The following is a 19306-nucleotide window of genomic DNA, read 5'->3' on the forward strand; positions in this document are numbered from 1 at the left end:
GCTTAACTCAACAGTTATTTGGGTGTTCTGAGAAAGAAAAAAAAATAAGAAACCTAAAAAGGAAGAGACATTCCAGGAAAGTGATGCCATTAAGATCAGACCCTTGTCATTTCCTAATAGAAGATGCAGGATATAAACACATTCTATTAATATAGGCTACTGAAGTCCCTGGGACTCTACACAAGTTGTATGTATATCAGCTTCTCAGTCAGACAGATCTATGCTTCAATTTCAGCTCTGTTCTACAGAATCCCGTAACCTTGAATAGGTTCCCGTCCTCTCTGAGCCTGAGCTTCTTTGTTTCTAAAGGATGAGGAAGGGGGTGAGTGGGATAATGTGTAGTCACAGGTTGATATAAGTAGGGCCTCAGAGATGCATGGCAGCTCTTCTCGTTGGTGCCTGCATGACTGCGACCAAGTAGAGGTGGGATAATTTGTTTTTGCCAAGAATGCTGGTAATGAAATGTCTATATTGGAAAGTAGGCTGATGTGGATTAGTAGTTTTCAAAAATTTTAAGCAAAATTATTTTCCTTTTTTTCAAGCAAGACTTTGCCAATAAGGCAGATGAAATCAGGATTTTATTAAGTATAGATTTTGTAAATTCAAGTATATAATGGTTAAAAAATAAATTAGTGGAATTCATAGAAACTATTAAGATGAACAGAAAATTTTGACACTGAGCTTATGAATGGTGTTAGAGACTTACGTGGGTTGTAGGATCTATTTTTTTCTGTGGGTTTTTGGATCCACACTATTGAAAAATCTTGACTTATATGGATAAATAGTTGTAAATGATAATAGTTTAGAACAACTCAACCTGCAACTTCAGGATATTTTTCAGTTAAATTGTGTTGATGGAAGACTTTTATTCTAAGGTCTGCAGAAAACCAAATTAATTTGACTGCTTAAGTTAATGCATTGATAGTTTCTGATATGTTAAAACTGGACATGTGATACTTTTGAGTGTAAGCATCATTTTCTATTGCACTTTTAAAAATAGTTAATTTTTTTTAAACATTAAATTAGCATCAAGCAATTTCGGAAGCTCTGGGATTCCATGAAACTGAGTTTGCAAATTATAAGATTTGATGGAGTTTCTATGCTTACTCTAAATGTTTAAATCTATGATTCTTCAGTCATCAGCAAATCTACCACAGGTCAGGTACCAAGACACTTAACACTCTCCACTGAGTGGGTAGAAAACTCCACTGTACATGTATTTTATTCTCCAGTGACTTCTAAAGGAAGGCTGGGAGGGTATAAAGCACTCAATATCTGGCATGGAGTAAGTGCTCCATACATAGTTGTTGATATGAGCGACCTACTTGTCACTTTTAGGAATGTCTGTTGACTAAGCAAATAACAACTTTGTAAGATACAGTTTGATGGGGGAAAGAAATTGGTGTTAGTCAAGGTAGTAGTTACTAGTATTAGTAGGTAAGCCACTGTGCTCAAATAATAAAATAGTCCAGGGGCCTGTAAGAAAACCAAGGATGGAGGATGGAGGCTTAGAGCCCAGGCAGGCAGCGAGCTTAGCTTAATTCCATCTTTTGGTTTATTCAGCCTCATACCAGTTTCAGATGCAAACCATTTGTAGATGCAAACTCCAAAATGAGTGAAATTTATGTCTACTTTTATATCTCTCATTTCTTTAGCATCTATTCTATGCAAGACAAAAAGTGTGCATGTGATAAATGCTTATAAAAAATGAAAAACCAAGCTTAACCAAATCTTTTTATTCCAACTACTCAAGCCATCAGAGTTCAGAACACAAGAGTCCAACCCTGCATCTGCTGTGGGGTGGGGGGAATCTCCACACTAAGTCCCTGTCATACTACTGGAGCAGTTATGCTACTTTAATTCTGGAATGCTGATTATTTAGGGACATAGGATCATGCCCCCAATAGTTTCAACAACAGAGAGTGTCAAGAAGTCTAGAATATAGGAAAGGTAGTACCTTTCAGCATTAGTTTTTTGTTTGTTTTTGTTTTAGTACATACATGAGTTTTGCTATATTCAAATGACTGGCATAGGAAGTTACATTGCACCAATAACCAAATGACTAGCTTCTCTAGAGCATGAATGATGCTAAACACTGAGGGGCCAAGAGCACACGTGGTCCATGACAACCAACAGCAATCAGTATTCTGGAAAGTAAAAGTGGACAAAGCACTATAGGGTCTTTTTTCAAAAGCAACTGACTGTATCATTTTTGTAACAGTTGAAATATGTAATTTTCATTCATTGACTGACATCTCTGAGTCCTCTTGTGTGCTATTACACAAGAATTTCAGACTTAAAATCATGAAAAATGTGGTTAATTAGTTTTTACTACCTATCTCAAATCTCCTTAGTTCAGGAAAATCTTTTATTTAATCTTTCATTCCTCACTGGAACAACAACAAACAGCACAGATATTTCCTGATGTTAATCTATAGCTAATGGTTAATGATATTCTTCCTTTTGGGCCTGCACTGCCAAGGCTGCCGTTCCGATCTACCACTTGATTCTGTCTCCACTCCCTAACGTGCATTCTTCAGATGCCTGCTTTTTACTTTGTACCCATCTTAGACTGTCTTGTATACACAACATGTTCGTTCCTGGCCCAGAGCTGGCTCTCCCTTGTTTCTGATGAAGTCGTTCCTACCATCTCTCCTTGTCCTGTTCCCTGCCCACGTGGAATGGCTGGCTATTTGGATGCCTCCCCTTTTCCTTCTTCCAGTAGAAAGACCTCAAAGACTTACGGGTCATCAACTACTTCCTTGGAATCCTTTTGTGAAATTACTCCAAACATACAATGACCTTGTTTTCTGCCCAGCATTAGAGGGGGTTTCACATGCTCATCGACAAGCACTCTCATCAGTATCAGTCACCAGATTCCTGCATGCCCCACTGACCACTGAGTTGCTCTTCAGCTGTTTGGAAGTGAGCCATGCTGTCTGATCAACTTCTCTGTTGTCTCCCACAAAGTTCAGCACAGAATTTGGACATATTCAGCCTTTAGCATTTACTGATCAACTTAACTGGAGCAGTGATTTTTACCTTCTAAAATATAAAACACCTCACAGTACATTTCTCTTTTCTGTTGAACTTTGCGGGGCAGCACAGACCCCTGACATATGCTTTCTGATAATGGCTGTGGACCTAGATCTGGAATATGCTGTGACCACTCCTTACCTGAATTAAAAACTGGAAACCAGTTGTAGAATTCATTCTTGTAGGGGACTGTGTCAAACTCACTGCACTGCATCTGCCGGAATGTTGGTGCACCTGGGCGGCAGGGGTGCACGTTGCACAAGCGGTAGCGCTTTCTTTCTCCGGTGCAGTACTTGCCTCCAAACTTTGGTCTACAGGTGAAACACACAAGCTGTCCTGTTAGTTTCCTTAAAGGCCAGCACCTTCATTTAAAACTCGCCCAGCACGTGGCCATGCTCACTTCCTCCCAAACCACGTCCCTCTCCACCCTCAAAACTCACCTTTTAAATACGTTCTTCCAAGTTCATACATTTTTGTTTGGGGGGTGGTCCAGGAACATTCAGTCCCAAGTGTACAGCTGCCTATTCTGACATAGTTTGACCCCTTCCCTCAGTCAGTCGGTTGCCTTGTTATCAGTTGTAACTTTTTCATGTGTTTTCTCCTCTTCATTTGCATAATGACCAAACCTGTCCAACCTTATCTTCATTTCTGGCTCCCCTCTGTCCATCTTTATTTCCTCATTCAACCTATTATATGATTATTTGGTTTAACTCTTACAATTACCTGAATTATTTGTTTCTTGTTTAAAAACCTTTAATGGCACCCAGTGGCCACAGAATCAAGTCCAGCCTGTTGAGCTTGACCTTCAAGGCTCTCGCGATCCTGACTTAATTCACTTGAACAACTTTACCTCCCACACTTCCCTCATGTGCACACTGTTCCAGTAATACAAGCGGACATATTTAATATTTCTTTTTTGTGCCTCTGGACAGATTTCCCCTCTCTTATGTCTCTAGATGCCCACATACTGCCCTTGCTTTAAGGACCAAATAATTGCCATCTCCATCATGACTCTTCCTGGAATCCTGCCAGAAGTAATCTCCTTCTCCCCTTCAGTGACACTCCATTATCCTACCGCATGTGCTTCCTGCACGCGGCATTCTGAAGATGATTTTCTGACTAAGGTGTTCACAGTCATTGACTCCCCGTAGGCGGCACAAAGAATTGTCCTTCGTATTTGAAGTTAGGCTGGTTTTTTACTCATTATGATACAGTGACACTCTGACTTGGCATCTTTCCAATTCACCTCCATCCAATAAACATCACTGAGGGCATTTTATGAGCCAAGCCCTACTGGGTGCTGACTAGACAGCTGACCGACATCAAGGGTACAGTCTCAAGGTCCCTTGGTCACTCATTGACACAAATCTGTGACCTGAATCACAGAACTGAATCTGTGACGGTTCCACTGGCATTGTTCTCAGAGAACTTAAGCCAGCCAGGTACTGAGATCATACCTGGTCGGTCATTCATGTGAGGAGACTCTATGACAAGCTGTGGCCTCTGGGATGGGATTAGGATAGCTGTCCCCCTGAGGCTCCATTAGAGAACCGCCCTTCCGTTCCTCAACAAGGATGACCCCCTTTTGACAAGCACAGGTCACTGGCCATTATCCCAAAAAGGAGGCTGACGGGTGGTAGCTGATACACAGCACTGACAATAGGTCCCAGAGCAAGTGGCCGTATTTTCTGATCTCTAAAATACAAATTACTTTTCTGGTCACATTGAAATAAACTATAAAGTAAAGATTTTTTTGTGAAAAATGAAGTATAAGAAATTCCTGGTTTTACATTTCTGAATTTAAAGAACTCGTCTATTTTTAAAAGAGCAACTTTTTTCAAAGGGTAAGATTTTAAAACAATTTTGTCCAAATTCCTCAACGGTACACTTACATGTGTGGAAATGATAAAATACCATATTAATGGCTATAATAACTATAATTTACTGACAATTTTTGTAATAGGTATTTCATTAAACTCTATAGATATTAACACTTAGAAATTTATCATATGAGGTATGAGGTATATGTGGTATGTATGCATATGTGAACATATATACATATAATAATATATTTTTTAATGAAGAGAAGAAGAAAAGATTTGGAACTGAGCTACTGAGGGGGCTGTAATGACATTTATCATTTGCCTTTTTAAAAAATGTGACTCTTACTCTTCAGTGCAGACTAATGTACAAATAAGTAAAAGAAGCCTAATACATTTTCCACTTTCAGGAGGCATTATATATACTTTTAAAAAATTATGCTTGGGAACTGGGATACCAGGAAATAATGAAATTAAGAATGTAATATATATGGAAAACAAGGGAATTTAAATTTAATTGATATATAATATCATTAACCAAGCTTAAAATATGAAAAAGAATTGAAAGCCACTAGCGAAATAATTTCCATGGAATCCTTAAAAGGCTGATGTAGATCTCTAAGGTTTTATAACGCTTATCTAAAACATTAAAAATAATAATCCTCAAAAATGCCTACCTATTTTCTTAGTTACCTCAGGGAGGAAAAACATTTTTATCAAATTGTACATTCTCTCTGATTGACCAAAAGCTACAGTCTTATCAACAGAACAGAATCTCTCACCAATAAGTGGTTTATCTAGAATTCAAATGTGTAATTTCCTAGAGGCTTTCACATAAATCACACTTAAAAAAGATTGCTTATTTTTCCAAGTGATGGAATCAGCTTCTTTTCCCAAGTTCTGGCAAGAATCCAGTGCCAAGCCCAAATGGAACCCAAGAGAACCCACTGTTTTTCACCCTCTTTGCATCTCAGGTTCCGTCAGGTCTCTGGGAACCCACTTCATTTCCCTCAGGAGGCTCGGGGTCAACTGATGTCACAATAGTCAAGGCTGATCACGCGAGAGAGCAGGGGAATGTATTTGGCTGCACTCACTCGGGGTTGTTGCAGAGCCTCTCCGCGCTCTGGGCTCCGGCCCCACATGTTCTGGAGCAGTGGGACCAGGGCGACCAGCGGCCCCAGCCTCCAGGGATGCTCTCTGGTGTCTTCCCCACTGTGATGCACTTGCCAGCCATGCACCACTGGAAAGAGAAGAAGAGGAGGTATGTGTGTCAGGGAGGTTCCCAGAGCGGCTGAGCCAAGAACCCTGGCAGCTGGACGGACCCTGATCCTCCGCGCAGGCTTCCTGCGGTCGTACATCAGGGGGAGAACAAGGAAGAGCTCACAAAGGAATTGCCTCCAAGAGAAATCAGGGAACGCCAGGAACCGAGGGAACTTAGTGGTGCCCAGCTGCAGCCCATGCAGGAGTGCTCCTCAGAGTGTGGTTGGCAGGCTGCGTGCCAGAATTAAGTCAGCACATCACTTCCTTCATGAGAAAGCCTTTGCTTGAGCAGCATGTCAGCCCAGTAGGTATGTTCAGTGACATAGTTGTTTGGTAACGTGATTGATTTACCCTCTGGTTCCAGCTCCTTATCTCGTAGACAATAACAAATATTTTGCAGACTGGTACTGTAATAATACATCTTTATAACCTCTATGGGTATTTAATGTCAGCAACACATAACTTTACCCTCCTGGAAAAAGTCCATTCATTGCCAAAACTACTACTTGTTAAGAATTCTAAGTTCCTTCTAGTAACAAGAAAAATTTCTCCTTTTCTTTGATTCTACCCAGTGTTTTTAGTTCTGGCCTTTCAAATGATTCACAAAACAAAACAAAAGAAAACAAAAGAAATCCACCCTCTCGCTCTTCAGGGCAATACTTCAACAACTCTCAATCTAGAAGGGTGAACATACAAAAAAGAAAACAAAAGAAAGCCATAAAATACAACTTGGTTGTTAGAAAAGGCTACATTACCTGGAGGATTTGGGCATGTTTTATCTGTTGCCCTCCTTGTCCTCACTGTTTCTGATCGCTGTGTACATTGACCAAGCTCTAAAATCTCCGTGTTGGGTCAGGCCACACACACAAAGCATGAAGATTCCCACTTAACACCAAAATTCTAGGCCCACAATGAACCCAACTGGCTCTGGGGAGTTGCACACACTACCCGGTTCTTGGGAAGTCTAGAGAGTATCTAACATCTCCCGAGTTCTTGGGTGTCTGGCTTTCCTGCTTCATAGAGTGGACAGATGTTCAAGAAATGCAGTCAGGTCAGATGATGAGAAAGAAGAAAACAAGTGGCCCACATCCATCATCTCTGGAGAGAAGCCACCACTGACATGTCCTTCCTAATGTTTAACATGAAAGTGAAAGAAGTCAGAATAAGCGCAGCAGATGTTACTAACCATAAACTCCATAGAGGTTCATCAGGAAAAGATAGGACAGATGTTTTGCAAGCAAAGTGTGGAACTGGGTCTCTCCTTAACTACTTGCTCCCAGGGAAGGCTCATAAGGTGTAGTGGCTGTGAATCCTTCCCTCTGGCGAGTCTGGCCCTGTGGCTTCCATCCACCCGGAGACAGCTGCTCTCCCGGGCCTTTTCTCCAGCTCTCCCCAAGGACTCAGCCCGCTGCCCACCCTCCCGCCTTTCCTCCTCGGCCTGACACATCACCTTCTTCTCGCCACACCTTGTCCCGTCCGCAGCAGCGTCCAGCTTAGAGCGACAAAAGCCTTTCACCAAGCACCACAGCGTCTGGCAAACATTCTGGAAAACAAATGTGAGATCACGCTTTTTACTATTTTCAAAACTTGCATAAAAGCATTAAATACACACACTCACACACCTACCCATAATAAATGCTGCTGTTCTTAGTGAACAACAGGCAGGGAGGGGGTAGTTAATCATTCAAGCACTCTCAGTTCTACCTTAATTTGGACTTCATTGTAACTCATAAACAGCGGGGCGTAGCTCAGACTGCGCAATAAGAGAAGGAGAGATAAAACAAATTTCCCAAAAGTTGAGACTGTATTTCTATATGTGTAGCACAATATCATTGCCCTGAGGCAGGGTTACTGGTGACACTGGCCATCAAAGGCCAATCCGAAAACTGTGGCTAGAAGCTGACAAAGAGGCGGAGTGGCTGTCACTGGAGCCTGCTCACTGAAGGAAAAGGAAACTAGCCCCTCCAAAAGCCCCGGCTTCTTTTCTTATCACTGAAAGCAGCCAGACTGTTTTATCTACCAGCTTCCAGGAGAGGTGGCCAATGAGGGGACCTGGGCATCTTCTAGGAACAGGTAGAATTTAGAGATATTTAGGAGGCAGAATTGGTGGAACTTGGTAACCAGTTAGAAGTGAGGGGTGGGGGACTTCTGCACCAACTTCATCTTCTCTGTTCAGCTGTGCTTGTTCTAAGCACTTATTCACTGCCTCCTCAAAGTCTTTCTCTGTGTCTCTTTTTGTCTTTATTTTGTATCAAAATTTTATCAAAAATTTCCCACCTGCCTCCTCTATCAGAGCTCCTCAAGGGCAGAGACTCTGCCTTTTTTATTTTAAATTATTTTAATACATAAAATATGGCACAGTACAAGATTCAAAAGGTGCAGAATAGTACAGCGTAAAAAGTGAGTCAGAGCCCACCCCATCCCACAATCCGCAGTCCTCCTGTCCGGAGGCCGCCATAACTGAGCCTCTCGTGTAGCCTTATAGGAGTCAATGCACAAACACACAAGTGGCACTCATTTTCCAATTTTTAGATCATTGTAACACCTGTATATAGTATTTCAATGCATGAATGGAACGTACTTTAACCAATTCCCTGTTATATGTCTTATTAATTTTAGGGTGCTCATCTTCTCCATCTCGCTTCGTACACCGCACAGGACCTGGCATGGGTTCAATGAGAGTTGCTTCTCCTTGTCTCTGGACTAACAATAATACGTTCGCACTACAAGGCCTGAGTTCAGAGAATAGTTAATATCCAGCTTACAAAGTAGCACTCATATGGCAGTTGGGGGTTTGTCCTGCGATCACGGGAGACCTTAAGATCAGAGAAGAGCCATGGTTAGATTTATAGAGGTATCTTTTGAAATAACTTAAGAAATGTCGGGGTAAAGATTAGTAGGAGGCCATTACAACAGCAAGGAGAGACGATGAGAAGCTGAATCGGACAGTAGCTGTGGGAATGAAAAAACAGGGCAGGGCCACAAACTCCTTAGGAGTTATCATTTGGGTGTTGAAAATAAAGAATAAATTGGGGATATATCTTATTCCTACCTTGGGATCTGGTAGATTAACCAGATTCAGGAAAGAATGCAACATTGGGGATTAAGTGGTTTGATGTGGAGTCTGCAGGTGTGACTACCTGTGATTCTTGAAACTCACGATAGAATTTTCTTCACCACCACCCAGCTGCAAAGGATTCAGGGCTCCACAGAATAGCAAGAAGGTAGAGTCAAGGAATATAAATGACTGCAAAATCAATCCTTCTGCCTTATAGATACCTTGCCAAAAACAGAAAGTTTCCATTTCTGTGTCTGGATCTTCCTATTTCCAAATATTTCCCTGGCCCTTCTCCCAGCATGCTGGAGGTCTGAAGCCCTGCACGTGCCCATGAGAGGCACCGAGACACCCAACACTTACTTCTACTTCCTGGCAGAAGGTGGCGTTGGGGCCATACTGCAGCTGGCACTGGTGGTGAACATCATAGATCACTCCAGGAGCAATGACCTTGGACTTCAAGCCTTTCTTTTGGGGCATGTCATCAAGACAGAACCCCCAGCCTCGGCTGAAAAGAAGTTAATAGAAATGAGAGCATATGTTCATGATTTCCTTCATCTTTAGTCTTTCATTCAACAGAAGCTCCTACCCCTCTCATTTACTTTTTGTCCTTCAAGAAAACTTTATATCTACAAGGCCAAGAACCCTCCAGGTCCATAGCGGGCGCTGTCTAAAAGGAAACCAAAACCACATCCCATTCCTTTAGTTCAGATGTGATCTAGGAAATACAAGCAGTGGTGAAACTAGTAAATCATCACCTTATCCCCAGTGGGGTTTGGGTGACCACTTCTGACATATCCTGGTTATTCCTTCCAGTCCCCAAGGACTCATAGGGAGCCACCTTCAGACAGGAGCAAGCAGTGGACAGGATACTCCCCTGGCTGTGGCTGGAGGGCAGAACCCACCTACATTTCAGGGTCAGATGCCACTCTGACAGTGTGACTTGAGAGGAACTGAAACTTTTCCAGGCCTTAGGTTAAACTCGAAAGGACATCTGGTTTCAGGAGACCCAGATGGGGCTGCTCTGAGATGCACAGTCACTTACTCCAGGAAGCGGGTGATGTACTCCTTGCTGCACTTGGACCACGTCAGCGGGCTGGGGTTGTACTGGAGCTGGCGCGACATGATGTACGGGTGCCTGCCCACGGGCTCACAGTCGTTCTCCTTCCCGTCGTGCTGGATGCCGAAGCTGCGGGAGGTCCGGGGCGCGAGAATGTCAAGGAGACGGTTTCCCGAAGAGGAGATGCCCACAGAGGCCCCCAGAAGGCATCTGCTTACTAAGGGGGACTGTGAGGTTGGGGAGGGAGAGCTGATTTTCAACTAAAAAGCACAGGGAACACGTTAGGCTAGCTCTGCTTCAAACGTGCACCTGTGGGAGCCAAGTGGCTAATTCAAAAGCTTCTGTCTGTCAGACAGCGAAGAGCTTCCGGTTGGCTTTCTAGAGTCAGGAGGGCAAACGCTGCCTCCAGCTGTTTTCTTTCTTCTGCTGCAGTAACCACAGCACCAAAAAGCATAACCTCCCTTCTCCCTTCTCAGCATAATTTAAGGGAGAGCATGAAAGGAGAGGGCTGTGGGGGACTCCACCAAAAGCCACAAGCTTTGAGGGGCTGAGTTTCTTTCTCATGCTGCTTGAGAGTCCTCCAGACTCAGCCATTCGGGAGGCCCCCTGGGTCAATGGGTAAGAGCAGGCTTCCCGAGGACACGCGGTCTGGACTGGAATCCTGGCTCAGCCATTTAACTATCCGTGTTACCAAATTGTGCTCCTTTTCCTCTCCTAGAAAACGGGATGGTCATCACAGTGCAGCATGAGATTTAAATGGAATAAAGATTGAGAACCACTTAGCCAGGTGCCTGACGTAGAATAAGGGCTTCATAAATGGAAGAAAGTTTTTATTGCTGTTTGTACCATTGTCTAGCTTATTTTCCTTTTCTAGATGAAGAAGTTGGAGATTTGTCAAAAGTCACACAGCTGCTTGGGGGCAAACCGAGCTCTTCTGCACGTCTTTGCACTGATATTTCAGTGTTTTCGTCCACATCTCGCTCAGTCCGCTCCGTGGCCTCCCAACGCCAGGGCTGACCAGGTGAAGCAGCCTTGGAAGGCCCTGAGAGCTTACCTGTCCACCGTGGCAATGGGGTGCCTGGGAAAGAAACAACCTCAGAAGTGTCTGTTCATAAACCTAGTCCTCAGAGGAGCACCCCAAGATGCCTTCTGAGATATCCCAGAAGGCTCTCTTCACAGGGCACTGCTTACTGGCCACCCAGAGTTGTGGCTCAAATTTCCAAATCTGAATGGAGAAAAATTACAGCTTTATATTCTGCCAGTGAAATTTAACCCTCTGACATTAACAGTAGCAACTCTTGCAGAGAATGGCCCTCAAGGGATTTAGAGGTATTTCTTGTATTTTTAAAAATGCATTATGCTGTGTGGACTTGCAATATAGACTCAGATCACATTCTATCAACACTCAGATGCAAAACTACAAAGGAGTCAGAGAATTAACCTGTGAAGCTCTTAACCCACAAAGAATGTGATTCAGTGAAAGCTTCCATCCGAGCAGGGCTTCCCCAGACTGTTGCAAATCCAGACCTTCCCAGCACATGAGGTATTCCACTGCTTCACCTTCTTCATAATTAGTAAAAATCCTACACTACAAACATGATTCTAAAAATGCACACCAATAACGTTTTTTTTAGCATTGAATATTCCACAATAAGCCATATGGATGGAAGCTATCTGCTGGGAGGATTCAAAACCTACATTCAAAATGTATCCGCTCCCCAAAAGCTCATTTTGGTCCATCTGAAGTTTTTCATTCACTAAAGCATTTTCCCTTCCAGCTTTATCACCCTCTGCACTTGCATACGATCAGAGAAAAGCAGCGCTACTAAGCAAGTGTCCCCCAGACAGTGCCTATTTTCTCTAAATGGGTGGGGCACTCATGTCACATGGGAACAGTGGGTCAATGAAAGAGGAAGGACAGGGACATCATACGAGGCCACAGGGATGGAAGCCTTGTTTCCAGGAAGTTACCTCCCAGCAGGTGGGGAGGAAGGAGGTCTCTCCAGTCTGAAAAGACTTCCTGGGTGGTCAGATTCACCTGCTTCACTCTGTCTTTGTGTTTAAATTCCTTTAAGGTGGGTTTGCCAAATTGCAGACATGAAATAGCAAGTTGATTGCCTGGGTTCGGGGGATCAGTTGGTGAAATGGGTCTGTTCCTTGCCTTTTATTATTCTTTTTCTGGTGGAATAGAACAAACAGAGAACAAGAACCATAGAAGTTCAGCTTTTCTAATTCATTATGACCCATTTTGTGTATGCCTATGAGCAAAGCTCTGTAAATGAAATACACCCCCATCCAGAAGTATGGGGTGGGGGAATACAAGGTGGATAGAGCCTTTTAAGTGTTCCCTTATGTCATATCTTCATTACTTTAGAGGAGAGGATGCCAGGTGCAGACAGCCCCTGAAACATCCTCCCAGAACGCCCCCTTCATTTCTGGTAACTTTCTCAGGAGCCCAGCAGGGTGATATGAGACCTGGCTATGGATGACCAATATAATCCTGGGCCCTCACAAATGGGTATTTTAACAGTTCCCTCTCAAAATAAAAGTGGAAGTATTCACTTAGGCCATAGCCCATGGTTGTGCAAGAGCTGCCTAGCATATTTCCAAGTCTCTTCACAAGGTCAGATTGAATTTAAGGGTATAGGGGATCTATTCTTTGAACAGAGTAGGGAGGATTTGAGAATATCTTTTATCAAGCCAAATCTTTTCAGCTTTTCTTGAGTATATCATTGCTGGAAAGGTCTTGAGCAATCATGTCTCAGCTTGATCTAGCTATACTGGCATTGCTTGGCCAGCACGTGAAGCTGACTGGATTGGAGGCTGCTGGGGACACAGCTCTCCACATCTCAGGGTTGAGGACACCTATGTATTTGCACATGAGAATAACTTTCATTTGCCAAGTGTTATTATCAGCATGCCAACAACCAGGACCTGGCCTTTTCAAGACCTAGCATCCTGTTCCCAGTCGTTATATAATTATAAGCAAGTCACTTAACCCCATCTCTGAACTTTTGACAACTAAGGAAACTTGGAAGGGCAGCTATTTAAGAATTAGAAAAGGTCACCATGGACAAAGCTTTGTCATGAGAGACCAAGGTTAAGATCATCCACACCCTTGAATTCCCAGCTATTATGTACATATGTGAAAGCTAAAGCAGTAACGGAGGCTGATAGGAAAAAGACTCACTGGAAATATGGCGCTGGAGGAGAATTCTATGCATAGCCTGGTCCACCAGAAAGTTGAACAAGTGGGTTCTAGAGTAAATGAAGCCTGAAGCGTTGCTAGAGGCAAAAGTAACAAAACTGAAGCTGTCCTAATTTTGGGAACATCATGAGCAGCCAGGGATATCTGGGAAAGATAATAATGCTGGGGGAAAAATGACAGCAGGAAAAGAGAAAAATCAAATAAAAGATGGATTGACTCCATATATGCAGCCATAGGCAGGAGTCTACGGGAGCTGGGCAGGGCTGTTAAGGTCAGGTCATTGCGAACGTCACTCATTCATAGAGTTCCCAGGAGTCGATGCTGACTCAATAGCATGTAACAACAAGGACACTAGAAGCTATCATATTTATCTTCTAGGGCTTTTTGATAAGGATCAAAGAAATCACAGTACCTAAGAAACTGCCTAGGTCAACCTACTCATTTCACAGATAAGCAAACAAATGCAGAGAGGTGAAGGGAATTATCTAAGGCCATAATATTGGCTGATGAAAAAGGCAGAATAAGCACTCACTTTGCCCAACTCCCAAGCCAATACTCTGGTTTTATACTGTAGGTAAAGGCATTTTGCCAAGTTCCAATATGACAAGAGAAAAGGGGTGAAAAAGCCCAGGCCAGAGAGGCCAGGTCTGGAACAATCCAGTCTCCAGGATTCTTCCCAGTCCCACCTCTTTTCCAGATCTTCTCTCAGGAAGGGACCCAGGATGGCAGCCACATGACAGCAGGGGGTAGAGCTGAGTCATTTGCATAGCTCTCCACTCTGAGTTTCTAATTAGGATGATGCGCTCCTATTTGTGGTTTGTAAATAGACCAACATATTAAGCTACAAATAAGCTAAGACTGTTCCTCCACAGGGACATCTGCTACCTGGAGAATCCAGAATCCTCATTATTTCTTCACTTAAACATTCTGAAACCTGCTTTTAATGAATCCATCCAATCAAAGTGACACATTTTTGGGACAACATGGACTTCTGTTAACTGGTATTTGTTTGATGGTTTTTTCAGATTTAGAGCAGTTTTCCATTTATTTATTTAACATTCTCCTTTACACAAAGAAGTAAAATGACGCTAACAATAGTGCCTACTTCGTAGGTCATCAAGATGATTCAATGACACAACGCAAATCATCTGGCATAACGGAAGGGCCCAAAATGTTATGGTCTGTGACTTTTTAGTGATGTTAACATTAGTATTATTTCACAAGAACTGACCAGGAATTGTTACTCCTGAGTTCATCGGCTGAGTTACAGCTTCTCCCCTTGCTTCTGCTCACCTCATTTTACTTCAGAGACTGCTGTGGCCTCTGGAACTGCTGGACGTGGGACAAGAGGTCAACGTAGAAAAGACACTGGGATCTTTAAGGCGTGTGATCATTCGTACATGACAGATGAGAAAGCAGAGGTTTAGGAGGGGGCATTTGAAGCCACAATGCAACCTGATGACCCCGTGGAAGGTGCTCTCCATCCATCTCACTATCTGACATTGACGTGTGAACACGGCAGAGCGGCCTCAGTTTCCTCGGCCCTTTACCTGTGTCCGAGCTCGTGGGCAATGGTGAACGCCAGAGGGAGGCCCGAGTCTTCATTGATGTTACAGCTCCGGTGAGGTTGGCACATTCCCGACAGGTGGGACAGGCCCAGGGTCTCGCAGGGGCGATTGACTCCTGCACAGATGTCTTTCCTGAAAGCAGAGGATAGAGGTGCATAGGAGCACGCAGAGAGCCAGAGACACACCCACAGCCCCACCTGGGAAAATCTGAGTATGGATCCACACTCAGTATGGTCTGTAAAGCAGGATTAAAATAATTTTTTTAAGTCCATATGAGTATAGGTAGCACTTGTGAATTCATTAAGATTATTCTGATTTCACCACTTGCTTATTGAATCTCACTAACATCTAAGGATGTGAAAATTTATGGCAGATACTTTCTTTTGAGTTACTTTTGCTCTTAATCTCAGGAAGCCAAATTATAGTATTTGCTCTAAAACAAAAGGATTTTGTTGAAAATGGAAGTTAACTTGAATTTTTAAGCAGGGAATGGACAGCAAGCAGCAACTGGGGTTTTTCAAATATGAAACAATTTTTTTTTTGTTTTTTCCTGATGTCTGTGCTCAAAATTCATATGAAAATTCTTTCTCACTCATGAAGAAGGCAACTGGTCCTATAAATCCATCCAGAGATCAAATCAATTTTCACTCCAGCTCCACTGCCCTAAAAAGATTGTACATAGGAGGTGACAAACATGCAAATGGACCGAGAGAGAGAGGGAGGGAGAGGAAGATTTTTTGCCTTTGTACCAGGGCCTCATTATTGCCTTACACTGGAAGAAGGAAGGAAAGATCCCAGGATCTCACAAAATACTAGTTACAGCTTTCAAGTATAAAAATGTGCTCCCATATCTTGGCAAGGACCACTTCAGTTCCTGACATGGATTGTGAAAGAGTTGTTCATTGGTCACTGGTTTCTTCAGCTCAGGAAGAACTCTTTGCCAGGAGCGACGAGGACCAATGCCAACCAAGACTACGCTTTACTTGGTTCCAGATCTTCAGCCCACAGGTTTTGTGCGGCACCATTTCTGGCAATCCATGGTCTGCTTGAGTGTCTGAGTGTCTGCTGGGCCATGGGAGAAACCCAGCCTTTGAGAACTGCTGTGAATTCTCAGCTCTCCAGGAGGCAGCATCTGGGACAACAGGAGAGAGCAGCTGCCTGCAGAACATGCACTGTAGGCACGAACCCACTCCCACAAACAGCAGCAGCTGCTGGGTAGTTCCCTGCTGGATCAGACAGCCCAATCATTCTAAATAGTTCATGGCTCTGCAGTAGGACTGACCAAACAGTTGTCTACCCCTGCTGCAAGAGGCACTTTTTTACATTTCTATTTTTACTACTTTTTACTATTACTATTTTTACTAGGTCAGCATAGAGCTGCTGAAAGAGATGAAGGGTGTTCATTGCTAAGCTGCCCGCCTCCTCCTTCTGAGAACGCAGGAAATTAGGTCCATTAAATAAAGCACTAACGAGGCTACGAGGGACTAAATAATGGTCAGAATACTGTTTTTGTAGGTGAGGAGCCGAGGCTGCCAAAAGGACATCAGCTCTACCTCCCCCATGCACAGGGGATGTCATAAGAGAAAACGTGCCTTGAGCTCATCATCACCAAGCCCTTATTATATGAAATGTTAAAGGAATTTATCTAAGAAAAAAAAGAAAATCAAACTCACAACTATCAACAACTGAACCTAAAAAAAAACAAAAACAAACTAAGCAAACTAGAACAGAAACAGAATTACAGAAATGGAGATCGCAGGGAGGGAGAAGATGGAGAGGAGGAGAAAAGGTACAGGGAATAAGAAGCATAACTGGTAGGTACAAAATAGACAGGGGAAGGTTAAGAATAGTATAGGACATGGAGAAGCCAAAGAACTTACATGCATGACCCATGGACAGGAACTAAGGGGGGGAATGCTGGAAGGAATGGGGTACCAGGCAGAGGGGGATACAGAGGAGAAAAAAGAATGGGACAACTGTAATAGCATGATCAATAAAATATACTTTAAAAAAAACATGCCTTTGCACACTGCCACCAGCCCCATTTCACAGAATATGTTGAAGCCAAAGCTACCTTCTACTGAAGGCAACTCCACAGGTAACTCTTGCAAAAGTGGATCTCAGTTCAGCCCTCCAGAGGCAAGCTCAGCCTTACACCTCCCTCCCTTCCTCATTCTACCTATGTCTTCAGACCAGAAGTTCTCACAAGGGGGTGATTTTGTTCCCCACCCCATCCTACGGGACACTGGGTAATGTCTGGAGACAGTTTTGGTTGTGACAACTTGGAGGAAAGTTATTGGCATCTCATGGATGGAGTCCAGAGATGCTGTTAAATATACTATTAGGCCCAGGACATCCCCTCACAACAAAGGATTATCCAACCCAACACGTCAAGGGGGCCACAGTGGAGAAATCCTGCTTTAGACACTGAAACATTCTCCACTGTCTAGGAGCTGGTGAGGTTCATCATAGCTTGAAATAAGACCCCTGTTCTAAGAAAGAAAAGTTACCATAATAAGAAAAAGGAGAGCACATCCTTCATATTATTAGGGTAATAGTTAAGAATATGGCTACTACAGTCAAACTACCTGGATTTAAGTCCCAGATCTACTTGTTATGGCAATGAGATTTTGGGCAAGTGACGTAACCAAGACACGGCTTCCAGGGAGCCAGTGCTGGTCAGGGAACCCGGGGTTCTTCCCTACAGACAGGCACTGCCTGCTCTGAAGTCTGCTTTTTGCCCAGTGCCCCAGTGCTGGCTCCCCAGAGCCCGCGTGCTCACACTCCACACCCTCGCAAACCTATTTTCCCAGGGAGCTATTGAGCAACCCACGGTGACATAGGTCCTAATGGACCTCATGTGACAGGTTTGTGCCACAGACTTCTTTTGGAACATGTTTGCATTCAAACAAAGTTTTGATACTTTCACTCAAAAGAGTGATTCTAGTCATTGGAAGTTTCCGGTCAGGGTAAGGCAGGTGTTTGGATAGAGTGGGAGCTGATTGTCATCCTTGTAGGTGTTCTGTGCCTGGGATTATGCTGTCAAAGGGACAGATGACAGATCAGCATGTTCAGGGACACACACACAGAGGGCCTGACAGTGCATGAAGGACCAGGCAAAGGGGCTTCTTTTCTTACTCATCCCTGGATTTCAGGATGCCTCCGAACCTTCAGAGGAGTGTCTCATGAGACTATACTCCCCCCTATTAATGTAAGACCTTCATTTGTCTAGATTAAAATTAGTCTAGTATCTGGTATACAGTAGGTGCTCAACAAATATTGAATCAATGAGGAAAGGTAGATTTCTAAGAGCCTCGGTTTCAGGAAAGTTCACTAGCTTTTCATAGCTATGAGTCCTAAATGGTTTGATGTGTTTAATTAGAACTGCAACATCTGTCAGTAGTCAAAACAAAATGGTATCTTCATGAGGGTAAGAGGTAGAAAGGTATAAGCAAACCACTCTGTCTACTCAGGGGAGGGCCTGCTCCCAACTTTCTGATCTCAACATCCGTCAGAGATCAGTTACAAGGAGGACTGATTTCTGTAGAAATAGTTGCATGTTTCTAAACTGGAGGGACATTGTTAAAATTAAAAATAAAGGGCTGGAATTCCCATGGTTGAAAGTAACCGGAGTCTTTAATGAGGATCTGCAAACAAGCTGCCTGATTGTTTATAAGGCCGCACTGAGAAGCCAGTTTTAAAGAGGACATCATCACGGGGCTAGGAAAGAGGCCAGCATTTGGCCAGCAGACACAGTTCATTAACGCAGAGACTTTGGTCACATTTAGCAAGTTTGCTAACTGCCCCCTCCCTCCCTGGTATGGGCGTCAGGCATGGTTTAGATCACAGAAGCTGCCTTAAGAAACGACCAAAAGCAATAAAGAGTAGGAGAATTTCACGAGTTTGGATACCTGGCCACCCTCCCACCTGCCAGCCCCCACTGGCGTGCAGGCCCCGGCTTCCCCGTGGGCTCGGGGGTACCTGGTGAGAAGGACGGCCACATCGTGATGGGCGGGGTTGAGGTCACTCTTGGGATTGATGCTCTTTTGCCACTTACAGAAGCTGGACAGTGTCTTCTCTGCATGGTGAACTATTTTCAGTCCTTGCTGGAGAAAGAAGAGGAAGACATCGATCGGCACGGCTGAGCGTACTGCGGTCAGCGCCCATCACTGGTCCCAGAAGCAGCCAAGTGAGGTGAGCTCTGGCCGGGTGCCCCTGCCACCTGGCAGATGCAGCAGAGGCCCCGTTAGGTACTTCTCAGGGCTGACCCCTGTGCTAAACACCAGGACTCTCATGACT

At 43.7% G+C, this 19306-nt stretch overlaps 1 protein-coding gene across 1 annotated transcript in view; it reads right to left on the reverse strand.

Moving 5' to 3' along the window:
* ADAMTS12 (ADAM metallopeptidase with thrombospondin type 1 motif 12) overlaps nucleotides 1-19306 on the reverse strand; it is a 230100-nt gene that overhangs the window by 83940 nt on the left and 126854 nt on the right. Inside the window, exons 6-12 of the mRNA XM_054583922.1 lie at nucleotides 18989-19113; nucleotides 14990-15139; nucleotides 10217-10360; nucleotides 9535-9679; nucleotides 7567-7659; nucleotides 5951-6096; nucleotides 3178-3347 (exon numbers count right to left, since the gene is read on the reverse strand). Coding sequence (XP_054439897.1) covers nucleotides 3178-3347; nucleotides 5951-6096; nucleotides 7567-7659; nucleotides 9535-9679; nucleotides 10217-10360; nucleotides 14990-15139; nucleotides 18989-19113 — 973 coding nt within the window. The remainder of the gene's footprint in view (nucleotides 1-3177; nucleotides 3348-5950; nucleotides 6097-7566; nucleotides 7660-9534; nucleotides 9680-10216; nucleotides 10361-14989; nucleotides 15140-18988; nucleotides 19114-19306) is intronic.

Source organism: Pteronotus mesoamericanus, unplaced genomic scaffold (assembly GCF_021234165.1).
Source record: "Pteronotus mesoamericanus isolate MK-2021 breed Mesoamerican mustached bat unplaced genomic scaffold, CSHL_Meso_final contig_75, whole genome shotgun sequence".
Classification (NCBI taxonomy): domain Eukaryota; kingdom Metazoa; phylum Chordata; class Mammalia; order Chiroptera; family Mormoopidae; genus Pteronotus; species Pteronotus mesoamericanus.